The 19,520-nt window shown below is 35.5% G+C and overlaps 1 protein-coding gene across 1 annotated transcript in view; it reads right to left on the bottom strand.

Annotated features, from left to right (window-relative positions):
* LOC149785850 (C-Maf-inducing protein-like) overlaps positions 1 to 19,520 on the bottom strand; it is a 225,754-nt gene that overhangs the window by 144,955 nt on the left and 61,279 nt on the right. Inside the window, exons 4-5 of the mRNA XM_089979809.1 lie at positions 12,570 to 12,641; positions 3,367 to 3,456 (exon numbers count right to left, since the gene is read on the bottom strand). Of these exons, the coding sequence (XP_089835935.1) occupies positions 3,367 to 3,456; positions 12,570 to 12,641 (162 nt within the window). The remainder of the gene's footprint in view (positions 1 to 3,366; positions 3,457 to 12,569; positions 12,642 to 19,520) is intronic.

Here is a 19,520-nt window from a genome sequence, read left to right as displayed (position 1 = left end):
TGGCTGGGTATTTAATTATTCCAATGAAAATCTAAAACACTAGTGTCTATACTTAAAACATTTTCCACCAAAAAATTCCATTAGAGATAATCAATACAGGTGTTGTCATTTCATTAAAGGCAACATGATAAAACTGACATCTGTTTTTTGATTATGTGTCTGTGACTCTTTTTACGGCAGAAACAATAAACATGTTTACTGTAATTTAATCAGCATTTGCTGGTAGCTACTGATCTTATTTTTAATCACATACTAAAGCCTAGTTTAAATTCCTTAAGGCACCTGATGTGACTTTTCATTTACCATAGGGAAATGGAAGGGGATTTCCATATATTTTATGCATATTTAAATCAGTATAGTCAGCGTTTGCAATAAAGTTGAACTTAAATGCATTACAGTTCACAGTAGCTTTTGAGCAATAAAATTAGAAACAAAAACAAGCATGTGCAGCAGTGGTTCCAAAAAGTGGGTGGTGGGATTACCGAGGGAGGGAGCACAAATGCTGAATAATGCTTTTACAGGGTAAGGGAGTGGGTGCTGAGGATAACCAAGGGGACAGTGACCCCAAAAAGTTGGGGAACTACTAATGTAGAGCATGATATATCACAACTTACATATTCTGAAACAAATTCTCTCTCACTCACATGCACCATGTTAAGCCTTGCTTTATCAACTGAGATTCCCACACAATCTTATATATTTTTTAACATGATTACATGTTTTAACAGCCACTGTCAGGTGACTGTTTTTAGTGCGCATTTTTTAAAATTTTGATCTGAGTGGTAAAAAAAATCTCAATTCCAAGTTGCTGTTGTCTCATTACTCTGAGTAACTCAAAACAAAAAATGCAATTTATCTGTTGGGATTTGTATAGCTCTGGTTGCTGTTGTCTCCTTACTCTGAGTAACTCAAAACAAAAAAATGCAATTTATCTGTTGGGATTTGTATAGCTCTGGATATGGTCAGTATGACATGATGAATTTTACTATCTTCCTCCTTTCTTTCCTCCTTTCTTTCTTTCTTTATTTGTCTATGGCAAATGATTTTTCAACATGCATATCTTATGATGATAAATATAATGTGTACTAGGTTTCACATCACTAAAGACTATCGGATTATTTAAATTCCCAAAATACTGTCATACACTACATCCAATTCAAGAACAGCAACAACTCTTTAAAACTCATGGGAGCACCAAGATTTGTCAATATTTAGGTGATGACCACAATATGTACCAATTTTCACAGCAATCCATTAAATGCAAGACAAAATGGGGGGCAACTGTGCCATACACTACACTAAGCTTGAAAACAAGGGCAGATAACAAACTAAATCAGCGAGGGCAACTGCTCGCACATTCATCTTCAGATGATGACAATTATACTTGCCAAGTTATATGGCAAACAATCAAAAACTGCAGTAGCTGCATTAAATATGTGTCTTACACTGCATGTTAAAGACAATGACGGTAATAACTCTACACAACAAAAACTGAAGGAGCATCATGCTTTTCTGACATGCATAACTTCAGGTGTTTCAAATAATACCTGCCAAATTTCAAAGCAATTAATCAGTAAGTGACTAGAAGTAGATGATATGGAGTTTTTAAAAAAATCAAGGTTTTGGGGGAGGGACCCAATACAACTGTCACAGAGGCAGCAACAAATAGCTGGTTGTTCTGGCCAGGTTTCTCTATTTTTAGTAACAGTGGCCATATCTGAAACCAGATCACCATCATTTAGGGGATGCTCTACAGTTAATATGAACTCCTGAGAAAGTGGTGAGTGTAAGGTAAAATTGTTTACATTTTCAACATGCACAATGGAGAGAATGTTGGCATACCTCTACGTTACTTTTATGTACTATGGTCTAAGCACACAGCTAACTAAAATAACTACTCCCTTGTGCTAAAACAATCAGCCTGAATTAGTCTAAAGTACACTATCTTTAGCAGTTATTAAAATAGGGAAAAGGAATTTTGACAGACTAGACAAAAATAGCTTCTGAAAGTGCAATGAATAAATTACCAAATATATCAAATGTAAAAAAATGTTATTGGCTCCTTCTTTTTTTACAATTTACTTCTAAAGTCCAGGAAGAAAAAATGGCCAAGAAGAAGTAGCAGTTTTTTGAATGGTGCACATTTGAAGTAAGGCCAAGCTGTATACTCTATAACCCATATTACACCCATCAATCATACACCAAAATAAAGGGAATTAAAGATTCTTTAAATAATACCTAAGATATACAAGGTCTTTTTAAATAGCCAGTATAACCAGTGAGGACACCCGGCGAATTTTTTTTTCTTTAAAATTCTAACCCTATGCAAATTACGAAACTGGTGAGCGTGGGCCACCTTAAGGAAGTTTTTAAGTCCTTTTATCCAGGATGCTTCATGTCAAATTGACTCAAATATTTGTGAGATGTTATTTAATGCTAACATTAAAAATAATATTCTGAAGAACGAAAAAGACCATCTGTGTTGACATGTTTTAGTGTAATTTAAGATTTCTTCAAGTTTACTGACGAGAAACATGTCCTCTAACTCTGATTGTGAAGCAACTTCATTTTTACTGAAGCACAATTCTAAATTTCATCATAAATCTTCAATTAATATAGCCTTTTGTAACTTAAGCCCTCATATCTATAAATATTAAATTCATTAGACAAATATTTGTGCAGTTTTGGACACTGTAATTCTTATGTACCACAGACAGTTGTAACTTCCCCCACCATGCCCCTAGTAATCAACCAAAATTCTGGTCTCCCTTGCTGTCTGGTTATCCCAGGGTTGATTTTTATGGATCCCATTACTCGTAATTTATTGAAGACTGAGTGTGTTACCATTCTAAAATTGTGCTATGTAATGTTCTCTAATGGAGTTTAATGACATAATGACAATTTATGGGTTTTACTAACCATGCTGCACCTGAATATTATGTTACAAGCTGTTATCTGGTGGCCACTGCACAGGCACAAATGGAATACACCATTACAAGGTGTTATTTAGTAGTTACTGCACAGGCACAAATTGAATATACTGTTACAAGGTGTTAATTGGTGGCCACTGCACAGGCACATACAATACAATTTGCAAATACTCCTGATGATTGGGTATGCAGCAGTGATAAAACGATGAATCTGAAGGGACTGGAACATCAGCAAGTGACATAAAACAATGAATCTGAATGGATTGGAACATCAGCAAATGATATAAAACAAGCAGGTAAGTGGAAATAGATGCAAAACGTTGACAAGGCCTGAATCCTGCATACAAGAAGGCATCATGCAGTTGACAACAGATGAGCATTTGAGCAGTAAAGTACAAATGGGTACATGGGACTAGAAAATAAGCAACCAGCTTACCCTCTGCAGCAACTCAGAAACAAGCTCCAGTGGAAACTGGTACACAGTGGCATCTTGTATGGGCGTGGTCAGGGAGACATCTATCATATTCTGAAAAGGGAGTAAAGTCCAATTAATTCATGTAGATTTCGATCTAACAATTGTTACCTAATCAGTAATAATCCATTCAAGAACAATGGCAAGATGAAAGGTCAGAGAAGTGTATAATATGTACATGTAGACGTTAGTGTGCAGAATGCATCTCCGTGTGGACAACTGTGGCATACAATCAGGTACTTTAACTTGAGGTTTGTGGGAGGGGTGGCAGATGAAATTTTTCTCAAATTGGAACATCCAAAATTTCACCATCTATAATACTAGTGTGTTTTACTGGCATTCTCAAAACTGCCAACATGTAGCAGGGGGAGAGACTAATTTTAATTATGTAATACTTGCATGTTATTATTGCATTACTATCAATTTTCCTGGTGCCAGCCCCTAGTCCAAGGTGAACTGCCATACTCTGATTAGAAAAACTGGAGGTGGTAATAACATGATCAAAGTCTGATGCCTTTGGTACTTTGGTTATCTGGAATATCATCTGTCTCTTACTTGTATTAAGACTGAAAAGAGTAAGACTGAAAACACATCTGGGGGAAGAAGGAAATAAGGCAATAATAGCAAGAAAGTATTAAATAGTTTAAAAAGTTACCCCATAAAAATTACATAAATTAGCAATAATACATTAACTATTATTATTGCATTGCCAACTTAACCAGTCTGGTGGATGGCTGCTAATGTATACATTTCACTCCTTCTCACAGATGCTTGGGACAAAAGGAAGACTGCATTATGGGAAAAGTTCTAAAAGGAATCACCTAAGAGTTCAAATGACTGACTAGTCTTTTCTTTGAAAAGTATTGCAAGAAAATCTCCAACTGCAACTAAAGGGGGACAGGATCAAAGCACTTTCCTACTGCACCAATTACAGATTTTTCTCCACTTAATGTCATAAACCTTGGAAGTAAATTGCCTTTCAGCCAACTGATCCTGCTAGGTAAAGGAACCTTTGTGTGACAGGGTGTCCAATCTCAGCGGTAACTTCCTTGCGTACATCCACCAACAGGTCAAAGAGATCACTGAACTATGACTGTTGGGACCACAGAGGGGCTATTGAAACGAACTGTAATGGAAAGATCCTCATTCTGTGAAGAACTTAAAGAAAACCCATGAAATCTGTAGCATCAGGAAGAAGTGAGGTTCCGAGCCCTTCATTGAAACTCCCGCCTGAAATCTGACTTGATTGTAGCCACCAACTCAAATGATGATGAAAGCTGAATCCCACGGGAATCTTAGCTAACAGTGAATCCTGGGGTCTCCAGTTTGCTAGCAGAAGGTTCTAAGTTAAGTCTTCCCAGGAGAACTGAACTTGAGGTCACATTTTTGAGTCCCCAGGAGATAGGTAAAGGCAAGCAGACAACAAAGTCTTCTCAAACATTCTGCTAAAATGGACAATATCTGCTAATTCTTCTGGTGGGTGGGACACAATGGTGATTACTACCAGACATAAGAGTATTTTCCAACAAAGGGACAATATCTGCTAATTCTTTTGGTGGGTGGGACACACTGGTGTACTACCAGACAATTAAGTATCTTCCAACAAAGGGACAATGTCTGCTGATTCGATTGGTGGGTGGGACAACACTGGTGATTACTACCAGACAACTGAGTATCTTTCAAGAAAGGGACAATATCAGCTGATCCAGTTGGGAGGGAGGGGCCACTGGAGACAAGTACCACACAACTGAGTATCATCTAATACAGGTCCCTCAGTAGGTCCAGCCTGAAAACAGTATGCATCAACCAGATATCACAACACTTGATGATAGGGACCACTAACAACCTTAAGTAAGCCACAATTACATTCATCACCCTGGTGAAGGCTTAGGAAGAGAAGCTAGGCCAAAGAAAAATTCCAAGACTGATAAACCTCCTGACGCAGACAAAATAACAGAATTTTAAATAGAGTGCTGGCTGAGGATGTTGAGGTACGAGGTTTTTGAAGAAGGCTATGATGGTGACCATATTAACTGTCAGATTGGCTGGCACCACTATCATTTAGCTTTTTCTCTTTGTGCTTGTCTTTGTTGGTTTTAATGGCAAATTATTGGCTATATCATGTTAAGGTCATGGGAGCTATGTGCCTTTCTCAAGGACATGCCATAACAGCTAACAATATTGGCCTGGGTGGGGAATTGAACCTCTGACGCATGGATTATGTGTCCAGTGCTCCACTGAGTTATACCGAGACAATACAGCTTACTGATATGAGCAGCCAGAGTGATTTTAAATGTCAAACAAATTATCACTGTGTGTTATACATTATTCAGTACATAAGGGATGGCATGAAACATTAACAAGACAGGCTTGCTGATGCTTCATGATACAATATATGACCCAAATGTCAAACATTTTGCTAACAGTTTCACCAACAACAGATCAAAGCATAAGTAGATATAAAATAACATGAATACAAGCTCAAATATTGTGATGTATATTAAAATATATCGAAAGTTAATCAACTGCCCTGAATTCTTTTAGATTTTTTAAAAATTCTTATTTGTACATGTACAATTTTCAGTACATATACAGTATCATAAGAAAGCCTACATTATATACTACCCAGGGTCTACAGTATATACTGCCCAGGGCCTACATTATATACTGCCCAGGGCCTACAGTATCTACAGCCCAGGGCCTACAGTATCCACTTCCCAAGGCCTACAGTACATACTACCCAGGGCCTACATTATATACTGCTCAGGTCCTACAGTATCTACAGCCCTGTGCCTATAGTATATACTGCATATGACCTAAAATGCATACTGCCCAGAGCCTACAGTATCTTCAGCCCTAGGCCTACAGTATGTACTGCCCAGGGCCTACATTATATACTGCCCAGGGCCTACAGTATCTACAGCCCAGGGCCTACAGTATCCACTTCCCAAGGCCTACAGTATACACTGCCCAGGGCCTACATTATATAATCCCCAGAGCCTACAGTATCTACTGCCCAGGGCTTACGTTATGTACTGCCCAGGACCTACAGTACATACTGCCCAGGGACTACAGTATCAACTTCCCAGTACCTACAGTATATGCTGCCCAGAGCTTTGTCGAAAAAACATTACATCCTCTTCTTAAGTTGATTATTTTTATTGCTAATTTTAGTTCATGTATTATTATAACACATCATCTGTTCTTATTTTTATTATTATATTACTTGACACCTTGCACTCTGAGATGCTTCTTTTTCAATGCTCTTTCTTAGAGTTCTTGCCACTAAGAAAAAGATACTTTTACTTCGTTGAAAGAACAATGACAATATTGCAATGGTTTAACAGCAGATTAAAAAAATTATGAAACTACTACAATTCTTCAACATCAACAGATGTTCACTTCAAAGAAATAACATATAGCAATTTCTATACAACAACATATATTCACTTCATTGAAAAACCTGTGAACATACTGCAATGGTTCAATATTAATGCAACATCATGATACACAGTTTCATTATTAACAGGATGGGATCCCAAGGATTATTAGCCCCACCCCCACCCCAATCAATTATCAGTATATATTTTACACCACACCAAGTTCCATAATAGAACAAAATTATTTTCAAATAAATTTCACATGTCACTATAGTTGATAAACAAAATAACATTCAGCCAGGATACGGCACCCCACCCCCACCAGCAGCATTGTCCACTGAAACAGCAGGAGGGTCTTGCCCCCTGCCAACTTGCATTTCCTGCTACTTTCCAAAATCTCCATCCACTTTCTTATTCAGACCCCTGCATCCATCCAGAAGGTGTAGTAACATCAGATTTTCAAAATGACCTGAAAGGTTGCCATACGGAAAGTCAGATCAGGCCCAGTTTTGTTTAGGATCAACAAGTCATTATAAATCTTGGGTGAAATGTGACTTTCCATTTAGCAAGAATAATGATAAAAACAAATGTCAATATGGCTGCTGTAGTGACCATACTGCATGTCAGATCAGCACTATTTTCATTTAGGAACAACTAGACATCATAAAAAGTCCTTTTTTTTGTAAAACCTCATGTTGAAATGCCCATCCCTACAAGAGGATTAGCAATAACAAGATTTTAACGACCTTGTGATGAATGTTTCTGTAAAATTTCATGCAATCCTGGATGAGAAGCAGTAACAAACTTGTGCTAATGTATGGCTGGCTGACACACAATGAACATCCCATAAACTCTTCTGGTATATGACATGCAGAGCTAATGAAAGCAGTTTAACACAATCACTTTGATTTCCTTTGATGTGCAATTAGTGCCTTACTTGCCTTATTTGCTCAGTATGGTGCATGCCAAATTAAAAACATCATCTAAGATCAACAGGTGCCGACACATAATGCATGTAAACTACCATATTTACAAGCTTATATGTTAGGTCAAACTGCAAACAAGAGAGATCCTGATCTGCACTAACATAATGCACCAGCAGATCAGGCTCTATGCTATTTATTCTATTGATTACTCTTAACAATCTGCAAAACCCAGATCTGCTGGTGCATTATGCCACAGCAGATCTTGATCGGTGCAGTTTGCAGTTGGACTTGTCTTATAAGCAGGTATAGTCAGTATTTCTTCTCTTCACATGCCTGTCAACTTTTCAAAAGCCAAGTAGGGAGATTGAATAAAAAAATAATGGGATCCAAAATCGAGTTTTTTTGTGGCATTTTTTAAGCCTAGTTTTCATTAAATATTGACCAATCTTCCGGGTCCAATATGAGTGAGATTCTGAAGGGAAGCACCGTTTCTCCCTGTGACATGCCTTATTTTAGCCCAGGGCATATCCTCGTTTCATATTCTGGTCAGCTGTGGCCTAACTGTACAATAGCTAAAAAAAAGTCTTAGGTAAACAGCATGAAAACCAGCATGACTAATTAACTAGTCCTTATCACTGCAGTTATCTTGTGAAAGGTCTAGTCCTCCAACATAATTCAAAGAAACCATGTTCTGCAGTGTGTGTTATGTAAGCACCAGCAATTGATTGGCAAATAAACCATGCCCTATTTTTTTGTAACTAGCAGTGCCTAAATACACAGTCTCAAGCTACTGTAAACGTGACAACTATTTTTCCCATGTTTTTTTATATCCCACTTCATTTCCTTATTCTCAACTCAAAAGGCATCTAGCATTGTTTACTAAATAATATATTTATTCTGAATTAGTTTTTTGAGGGTACATAAGCTTCATGATGTATTTCTCTATTCCTTCTTTTAATTTAATGTGATGTGATGTGATTACAATTTTTAACGTAGCTTTAACAATTTTTCAGTCATATCACTACGATGTCTGCAGTGTGGCAGTTTATAGTGATGTATAGCACTGAGGCATCATGCCGCAGACATATAGCATGATGTCCCACCCAGTCACATTATCCTGACACCAGGCTGACCAGTCCTAACACTAACCTCTTAATGCTGAGTGCCTAGCAAGGGAGCTGTTAGTACCATTTCCTTAAGTCTTTGGTATGAATCATCCGGGGTTCGAACCCACAGCCTCCTGCTTCCGAAGCAGACACACTAGCCACTAGGAAACTGGAGCAGTATTTTAATTTAATTTAATGATGTTAATTAACATTTGTATATACAGTACAATAATGCCAGGTGTTCACTCGTGTAAGTTTATTTGGTGGGAATGGAGATGCTACATCATTCAGTGATCATTCTTGGAATTGAATTTAACTGCTGACAATTTCTTTGTTGTGGTTTATTTTATATTGTGGAGTATATTTTGGCTTTTCGTTCTGTTGAAGGGTTATAAAAATCGATGTGAATAATGTTTAAACATTATGTTTACTGTATTTTAAAAAATCTTTGTTGTGTGATAATAACTATTTCATCACAACAATATTCACGACTGATAAAATAGAACATGGCTTCTATAGACTGCATAAGATATATCTATTTATGTGGGATTTTTTTAAGGAGAAATGAAAATCAACAGACATAATGTAATAATTGGGAAATCTCTGCAAAAATTGGGAGATATTATGATATCAGGAGGTAGGCATGGAACAACCCCAAAAGTTTTTTTTCCTCCCAATGTGAGAGGTGACGTATATGGCCTCATGATTTAAGGAAAACAATTAAGACCATGATCTAATGTTACATTAACATCTATACTCAGTCAAGTCCAACAGAGAATAATATAAACTATGATCTGCAGTCCTTGTTGTTTTGTTTTATTGATTCCTCCTAACAAGCTGCATAGGGGGGCCCCGGAGTGGCCGAGTGGTCTAAAGCGCTCTCCGTTACGGATCACTGCCATCTCACCTCTGTCTGCGTAGGTTCGAGTCTCGGATTCGGCCAATGTGGGTATGTGAGAAAGCTTGCCAGTAGCTTCTCGAGGGTCGGTGGTTCTTTCCGGGGTATTCTCGGGTTCTTCCTCCACCATTAATACTGGCCACCATGTATAGCCTATCGTGTGCTGAAAAATGGCGTTAATCCCTACAACAACAACAAGCTGCATAGAATCTGATCTACCTGTACACTATGGTGGCACTCTACAGTTTCATATTTTGCACAGGGTTAGGATTTTAAAGAAAAAGAATTTCCCCGGCTTTCCTCACTGGTTATACTGGCTATTTAAAAAAAGACCTTGTATATCTTAGGTATAATTCAAAGAACCTTATTCCCTTTAATTTGGTGTATGACTGATGGGTGTAATATGGGTTATAGAGTATACAGCTTGGCCTTACTCCAGATGTGCACCTTTCAAAAAAGTGCTAGCTCCACTTGGTCATTTTCACTTTCTGAACTTCAGAGGTAAATTGTATCAAAAAGAGCCAATAACTTTTTTTTACATTTTATATATTTGGTAATTCATTCATTGCACTTTCAGAAGCTGGCATTGTCTAGTCTGGCAAAATTCATTTTCCCTATTTTAATAGCTGCTATGGATAGTGCACTTTAGACTAATTCAGGCTGATTTTTTAGCACAAGTGAGCAGTCATTTTAGTTAGCAGTGTGTTTAAATCATGTACAATTTCCAAAAGTAAAATATCCAAAGAAATATCATCCACATTACATTAATGTAGCATAGAGATATGCCAACATTCTCTCCACTGTGCACATTTTAAATGCAAACAACTTCACCTTACATACATCACTCTCTCAAAAGTACATAATAACTGGTTCTTTGAATTATACCTAAGATATACAAGGTCTTTTTTAAATAGCCAGTATAATCAGTGAGGAAAGCTGCGGAAATTCTTTGTCTTTAAAATCCTAAGAGAATATAGGTATTATTATTGTATGATTTAATTATGATTTTATGGCTGAAACATTTAAGTCGCAAGCATCAAAACAATCCTTTTGAATAATTCTCCTGCATTTCCCCCCACAGAACAGTATTTATGAGTGTCAGAGTCTCTAACAAGTAAAGCCCCCCCCCCCATGATAAAAAGTGAGCTATTTTAAGAATGCACATTTCATTTTGTAAACATAGCAGCTAATGTTATGCTGAATGACAGGAACATGAAACTAGCCAGAATTATTTCTGAGATATCAACAATGAATTTTACAGTTTGAAAAGGGAGGGAACACATCAGGTTCATAAAGGTCAAAGGTCAAAGTGTAAAATATTTGCCTATTGTTTAATATGGAAGAAGAAAATTCACTTTCTCATCATTTATTTTTTTATTTCATTGCAAATAAATGAAAAGAAACATTTTAACTATATATTTCTTTTACTTATTGCAACAGTTTTAAATTTAAGTTGACTCTATTCCTATATTATAAGACTTCTAATTTTCCCATAATTAAGGTCACAACTCACACAAACATGCCTCATGGCAAATTATGTAAGCAAGACCAAAATGAGCATAATTAGCTTATTTTCATGCTTAACATCAATATGAATGTACCATTTTATTCAGAACATCATACATAATTATATAAAAATAAAATAAATAATTGCATACATTTTTATATTTGCTTTAAGGTGGCGCTCTACAGTTTCATATTTTGCATAGGGTAAGGATTTTAAAGAAAAAGAATTTTCCTGGCTTTCCTCACTGGTTATACTGGCTATTTAAAAAAGACCTTGTATATCTTAGGTATAATTCAAAGAACCTTATTCCCTTTATTTTGGTGTATGATTGATGGTTGTAATATGGGTTATAGAGTATTCAGCTTGGCCTTACTCCAGATGTGCACCTTTCAAAAAAGTGCTAGCTCCACTTGGTCATTTTCACTTCCTGAACTTCAGAGGTAAATTGTATCAAAAAGAGCCAATAACTTTTTTTACATTTTATATAACTGGTAATTCATTCATTGCACTTTCAGAAGCTGGCATTGTCTAGTCTGGCAAAATTCATTTTCCCTATTTTAATAGCTGCTATGGATAGTGCACTTTAGACTAATTCAGGCTGATTTTTTAGCACAAGGGAGCAATCATTTTAGTTTGCAGTGTGTTTAAATCATGTACAATTTCCAAAAGTAAAATATCCAAAGAAATATCATCCACATTACATTAATGTAGCATAGAGGTATGCCAACATTCTCTCCACTGTGCACGTTTTAAATGCAAACAACTTCACCGTACATACATCACTCTCTTAAAAGTACATAATAACTGGTGAGCGCCCCCTATGCAACAGCAGATCTGGGTGTGCGCAGTTCGCAGTTTGACATGACTTATAACTGAGTATATATGGCATATAACAATGTCCTTTTTTGCAGTTGACTGCACATCATATTGTCTAAGACAGTTGACTGCACATCATATTGTCTAAGTTGACTGCACATTATATTGTCTAAGACAGTTGACTGCACATTATATTGTCTAAGACAGTTGACTGCACATCATATTGTCTAAGACAGTTGACTGCACATCATATTGTCTAAGACAGTTGACTGCACATCATATTGTCTAAGACAGTGGTTCTTAACCTTTTCGTGCGGTGACCCTGATTAGGCTTGTGGGGTTGGCCTCATCACCCATCCAATGCTAAAAACCACTTGGGTAGGAAATTTCACATTATGACTGTTGATCTGGGCAACCCAGTCATAACAGAATGGCAACCCAATCACAACAGAATGTCAAACCAGTTTTGGGTCTTGACCTATAGGTGAAGAACCACTGGTCTACAGGCAAAATTGTTACAACATATTATCATACCTTTATTTCTTTCACCAGCACCTCAGGACGCCTTGCATTTTTCAGAAGCTTTTCATATTTGTACATGTGTTTCTGCAAAATATGGAAAAATTATTGAAAAACTGTTAATCTGTATTGGTTATTGGAGTGGCACCATTTCCATTCAGAATCAACATCACATTAGTAAAGCTGTCAAAACTTTTGGAACTGTCAACCAGGTACCATCAATCATAATGATCAGCTACCCAGGTACCCGATCAAAGGGAAATTATATTAAATATGAACCTGAACTGCTTTGTTGTAGGTTCACAATACCAACCCCCAGAGAGGTATGGGCAAAATTATTGCTAATATAAGTGGCAAAAAAGCATAATCTGAGCAGAAAAATAGTAATCTATACATTACATGCCATAATTACAGAAAAACATATGAAAATGTACCTTTATTTTTGCTACTTACATGGATCTGCAGTTAGTTAAAATTCTAGTCACAAATTGGCTAATCCTTGTGGATTAGTAGAATACAGACAAAAAATAAAATGATAATTTATACAACATTTACATTAACTTATCTACATGTCTAACTTTCACTGAACTGTTGTAATGTCAAGTCCACAAATTCTGAATGCTGTATTGCATCAGTTTTGAATTCCTCTTTCAAAATTTGTAAAGTGTTACTGAACTGTCCTTTTTCCCGATGCAACATTTTCTTCAGTTTAACAATATCCCTCTCCTTTAACATTTTTCAATCATATAACATCCATGACTCACATCGATAAAGCCCATCTTGCATAATATTTGGCGCCATGTTCTTGTTTTAAATATAGACTGGTCTATGACCTAAGTGTACATCCAACTATAACGATTCTGTGACACACAGTTTCTAATTTAAGAAATTAGTCTGTTTTTCTTGGAAACATGTCATGTACAGTTACTAAAAATAGAAAATAAGGAAACTATTTAACATACACAGCCAAATGGTTGCACATGTAAAAAAAATATAAGATCAGTAGACAGAGGTAATTAATGAATAAATGCGCAACAGCTAAAGCCACACAATAAGAACCTAGAACTGTACTTGTTATTGTGTGTTTTGCTCACTCTTGATATCAACAGATATAATCTTTGACCTAACATGCAAGCATTTTGTTTTCCCTACATGAACTAAATGGGTACCCCATGACTCATTTAAATACCTGGGTAACTATGAATTGGTAGGTACCCAAGTACCCACTGGCAGTTATAAACACTAAAAGAAATCTTTGACAAAATACAATGTCCATATAACCAGAAATGTAGGCGATGTAATTATAACGCACTTTTAATGATGGTGACTGTAGCAGCCATCTTGGATATCAAATCAGCACCATTTTCATTTAGAGCAACTAGACATGATAAAAAGTTATTCAGTGTTACCCCCAAATTTATATGACCATCAATTCAATAGGAGTAGCAATAACATACATGTACATAATTCCTACAATGTTAGGGTGGAGTCTCCGCAAAACATTTTTCTTACCACAAAGACTTACCCATAACCAGCTATAATTTAAATGCCCCCAAAAATTTACTAAGCAGCAAATACTTATTTGCTTATTCTAAATAAAGAGTGACATAAAAAATTTATTTCTAAATTTTGTCAGCTGATGAATTCCAAACTGAAGATAATCACAGCACATTAAAAAATGCATACCAAGATGTAATATTTTCAATCAGCAAATAAAATAGAGGTTACTCTCTCTCTCTCTCTCTCTCTCTCTCTCTCTCTCTCTCTCTCTCACACACACACACACACACACACATCTGGATATAATAAACTCATTTTATCACAAGAAAAGATGCATTTCTAAAACAACAACAAAAAAACCCAGAAAGAAAGCCTAAAGTGTAATAGACTTCAAATTCCAAATTTAAACAAGTACTATGGTTTGTTTTATATATCTGTGACAATCAAATTCACATGAAAATATCATAACTTAAGCTTACTGTTTCCCACTCCATATTACATATCCAAAATTCACTTTCCACAAACTAACATTAGTATTATAATATTGGAATAACATTAACTTTATAATGTTTGGTTTTGTGACAACAAGAGAAATTTGTATTCAAAACTAAATGTATATTTTGAAACATCGGTGCTAAAAATAACATTGAAACTCGACAGCTTCCTGACCATTCATTGTTAAAAATCATATGTGCCGACTTCAATGTAAACAAGTCACTCCTCGACTGGTGCTTAATGACAGAATCACAAAAGAAGTTATCAATAAGTAACCTTTTCATGAAATTTTTTCAGTGGGGAGATGAGCAGCCACCGATACTGTGCAATATTTAATACAATGCAGACAAATTCCATGCATTTAAAAAGTGTGATAATCTTAAATAATATAATTTTCTAAGTCTACAGATAAAGCTACAGAACAATATTTTCTAGTGGAGCTCACCTATCTTTCTTTTGCAAAAGGTCAATATATTATCCCACATTATTCTTAGGGAATATACTTGAGAAAGAATTATGACATACTGGTCATCATATCCCTTACACGTCCCAACTACTGGTCATTATTAATAGTCTAAAGTTAAGTTCATTTTCAAAAATTATTTTTCTTGCATGTGTCTTGGAAATTTATTCAATTTGATAAGCTTTATTTAAGCTGCTTATTTGACATAAACTTCTGACAAATCTAAAGGATGAATGCAATAAATGATAGCTATCTTACATAAATCTCATATCCATTTGTATATTGTGGTTCTACTTTTTACTTTTTATTTGTATACTACTTCCAATAATTTGTTCAAAGAGGACCTTGGAAATATTCCAGAAATTAAAGGGGAAAACCATGCAAAATTAAAAACCAGTTATAGCAAGCATTTTTATGAAACTGAATTTGTTGAGAAAGATCATTGTAGTGGACACATAATCCCCTGCCCTATGTCCACACCTACCATAGTAAGTGGGAAATCTCCAATTATTGTTGCATGTATTGCATCGACACCCCACCGCACCACACCCTAACTGATTTGTCATTGGAGAAAAATTTACATAATAATGGGGGGAAAAAGTTGCACATTATTTAAAATTGTAGAAATTTAACTAACAGTATTGTTGATCTCAATAGTATCAATAAAATGGTCTGCATGAAAACTAAAGTCCATTCAATCTTATAAGTATACACTAATGATAGGACCACGGTTTTAACAGTGCATACAACTCTCCTTGTAGTACCCATCATATGAGGGAACAGTTTCATAAAACATTCCACTCTTAAATGTCAAACAGAGAAAGAAATCAATACTAATCCAGCTCTAACATGCTCAAATCCTGCTCTACCAACAAACAGATCTGAAGATTCAACTTCTGCACTGAAGGCAGTTATAGCAATCACACCAGTGGCAGAATAATGATTCCACTCTAAAATCCATTAACCTAAATTTCTGAATAGGACAATATGTAAACAACTAACAAAACTGAATCTATACCAAATGCAAATGATTTTACCTGGGAGATACAATACTGATGGCAGAATGCTGACACAATCATCGCACATGTCAGGGTATGAAAGATTTGTTTACTAAATAAAATATGGACAGTGCAGTACAATTACAAGGAGTTATAGTGCTTCTAAAGCAATAATGAATGGCAGCTGTAAACTTTATGCTAAAAATGTACCAAAATACTACCATTGTAGGTCAGTGTTTTACCCCACTAAATACAGTACCAGCTGTAGACAACTTATGGCCAAGCTAATCAGTGGAAGAGACAGGCTTGACCACAGCTTGATTTTCAACAAAAACATGCAAGATATGACAGCTTGTTAATCATGCTCTCCACTATGTCTAGATTTACTCTCAAATGATAATAAAAGTACACAATACAGTTGCTTTTAACATTTTATCTACTGCTGTATTGTGTGGAGAATCCAATATTTCGACTTAAATGCACTGATTATTAAGATTACAGTGATGCAACTCTATGGTCACAAACTAATAACAGAAAGAAGCTAAATCAACTAAGTTTGTAAAACATAACAAATAATTTCATTATTAAAGTTATAAACGAAAATGTGAGAGGAATCTACAGTATTATGAAGTGAATCCAAAATAATCCTGATAAAGTTCTATGAAAGTTTTGATGAATGGAAAGTTCTGTAAAAATTTTAAACAGGAAATATACTGATACATCAAAAATTGTGACATTGTCAAAATGACGTCCAGAACACCTTTAAATAATTCACAACAGTTCCAGAGTAATATTATAGTCCAAATAATGAGCACTTTTTATTTCCACTGCATAGTCTATATAAATGTTACTCCTCTTGAATAATATCTAAATGCAACGTAAAACACATATGTAGACCTACAACTGGAATACAAGAAATAAGAATGACTCCAAAATAGGAATGACTCTGATTGCTTAGTTCTCTCCTTATATACACCTTTCATTATGACTATTAACAACAAAACATACCCCACGTGACAGACCTTACTACTCAATAGATCTTGAAACTGCATATTCATGTGAGCTTGCAAAACCAATGGGAAGTTACTGAATTCTTCAAGAACTGTCCAAACCCCACCAGCCAATGAGAAGTTAACCCAAAGTCATCAAGTCTTATTATTAAGTTTATTATTAGTAATTGTTAACACATACATAAGCATCTATTTATAGATTTTATGTAATTTTATGCTCTTAATATTTCTAAAACAGACCCTAGTCATGTAGGCAAAATCTTACTCAAAATAATCACTCCAATTAACAGATATGAATAAAACTTTAAAAAATTAGATACAATCATCTACCAAGAGTTACAAAAAATATAGATACACAAAACAACAGAAAAGACAACCAAAAAAGATTTGGTTTCTACAGTGCATTAGCAGAATAAGATCATACCACGCTGATGCAATGATAATAAAAGTATATGATTTCAAAGTAATTATAAAATAATTAGATTAAAGGTATGTAAAGAATCCTAATTACTAGGTAATGAAAACTGATATAATATTCTATAAGATTTTTTTATAAAAATATAACTCAAATCAGGAAAAAATGTGCGGGGGGGGGGAAGGAATATTGTAATACTTCCCTGTAGCTATTTCATGGCAAACCTAATCCAGGATGGAAATTACCCTCATCTGTATGATGAGAATTCATCCTCCCAAAGGGAGACTTGCAAAAGATTTTCAATTTCAACCCTATGTGCCTGCCCAGTAGTCCTCACCCTTTCTCAAGGACAGAGACCACAAGCTAGACATTAGTGCAGGGTGGGAGGAGAGAATTCGCCAACAGCAACAGGCAAGGATGATATCAATAAAATTAGTTGTATGCCTCCCCAAAACTATATTTTTATACCAGTAATACATTATCATTCGCCATACTGTTATTTATTAAATTTTTTGCTTCGTATTCTAGGGAAATAAATTATTTGTTGCATTTTACCAAAATTGTTGGTTTTCACTCTTTTCTTTTCTTAGTTTAAGACCAAAGAGTCAAAACTCATATTTTTAAAGACTTGTTTTATTGAAATTTATGAATCCTGTATTTTAACATTTTAAAAATCTTTTCGAATTTTCTGCTCCACAAGCATAACCTAAAACCTGTGATTTTCACTTGTCCTCCTCATTGATTACTTACTTCCTCTGCTTAAATATGCAAAGTATATTTTTCTTTTTTGGTAATGGTGGCCACTTCTGATGGCGGATTAGCACCATTTGCATAAATCAAAAGCTGTCTATGCCTGAGGTTTTTTATAAAGGTTTTTTGAATGGTTCTGAGAAATCATTTAAAGATTTTCTATTTTCAGCAATGGTGGCCATATTTTATGGTAGATGAGCATTGGTTCTAAAAACTTAAAAACCAGGATGCTTGCCATCAAAAACTTGGTTAAATTCTGTTCAGTAGTTTATGAGAAACTATTTACATGGCTTTTTTTTTATTTTTTGCAAAGGGCTACATTTTTATGTTGTAGTTGCTGTTGTTGTTGCTGAAGGGTTTAATGCCCTTTTTAAGCACATTTAGGCTATACATGGCAGCCATTATAACTGGTGGAGGAAGAACCCTGGAAAACCCCAGGATGAACCACCCACCCATGAGAAGCTACTGGCAAGCTTTCTCCCGTACCCACATTAGCTGAGCCTGAGACTTGAACCCACACAGACTGAGGTGAGATGGCAGTTATCCGGAACGGTGAGTGCTTTAGACCACTCAGCCACTCAGGGCCCCACATTTTTCTGTTCAAGCAGCATTATTTGTATAAACTTAAAGATCACATCAGGATGCTTTCTGACAAGTTTGCTAAACTTCTCTTCAGTAGTTTAAAAAAATAAGTCATTTTGTAATTTTGATATAAAAAGCTTTTATATTTTTTGTAATGGTGGCCATATTTTAAGCCAAATCATCATCATTTGCAAATTTCTTACAGGTCTTCCTCCTGGATGCTTTCTTTCAATCTTTCAATCAAATTCTGTTCAGTAATTTTACTATTTTTAATAAAATTAAGATATATTCTGATGACAGATCATTTGTACAGATTTATGAACTCTTCATGTCAAGATACTCTGTCTTTGGTTCAAATCAGTTAACTGGTTTCTCAGAAGGCAATTATTGATGGTCAACACATACAAGATGCACTACAGATGTAGATCCATGCCTCATGGTCACTTTAAACTATGACCAGGAGACCTAAGTATTTCAGGTAAATGCACCTACTCAAAAAATTTATTTCCTTGCAATCATGTTGAATGTGGCTTGAGCAGTGTTGGAGGTACCAAACTGCAATACGAATAGAATCAAGTGAAGCATGAAATATGGGTCACAATGACCTGGTTGGGAAACGGTGCTATACTCATGAAGATTCATATCCTTACCATGTTTCATGTCTACAACATGACTTGTGATCCCTAACAAAATGCTTTTCTAGTTTTTTGTCCTTTAAGAGCATGTTTATGCAAAATGAATCTTAAATACTTG

Source organism: Sinohyriopsis cumingii, chromosome 13 (genome assembly GCF_028554795.1).
Source record: "Sinohyriopsis cumingii isolate HCF-2022 chromosome 13, ASM2855479v2, whole genome shotgun sequence".
NCBI classification, from domain to species: Eukaryota; Metazoa; Mollusca; class Bivalvia; order Unionida; family Unionidae; genus Sinohyriopsis; species Sinohyriopsis cumingii.
This window is presented reverse-complemented; position numbering and strand designations above follow the sequence as displayed.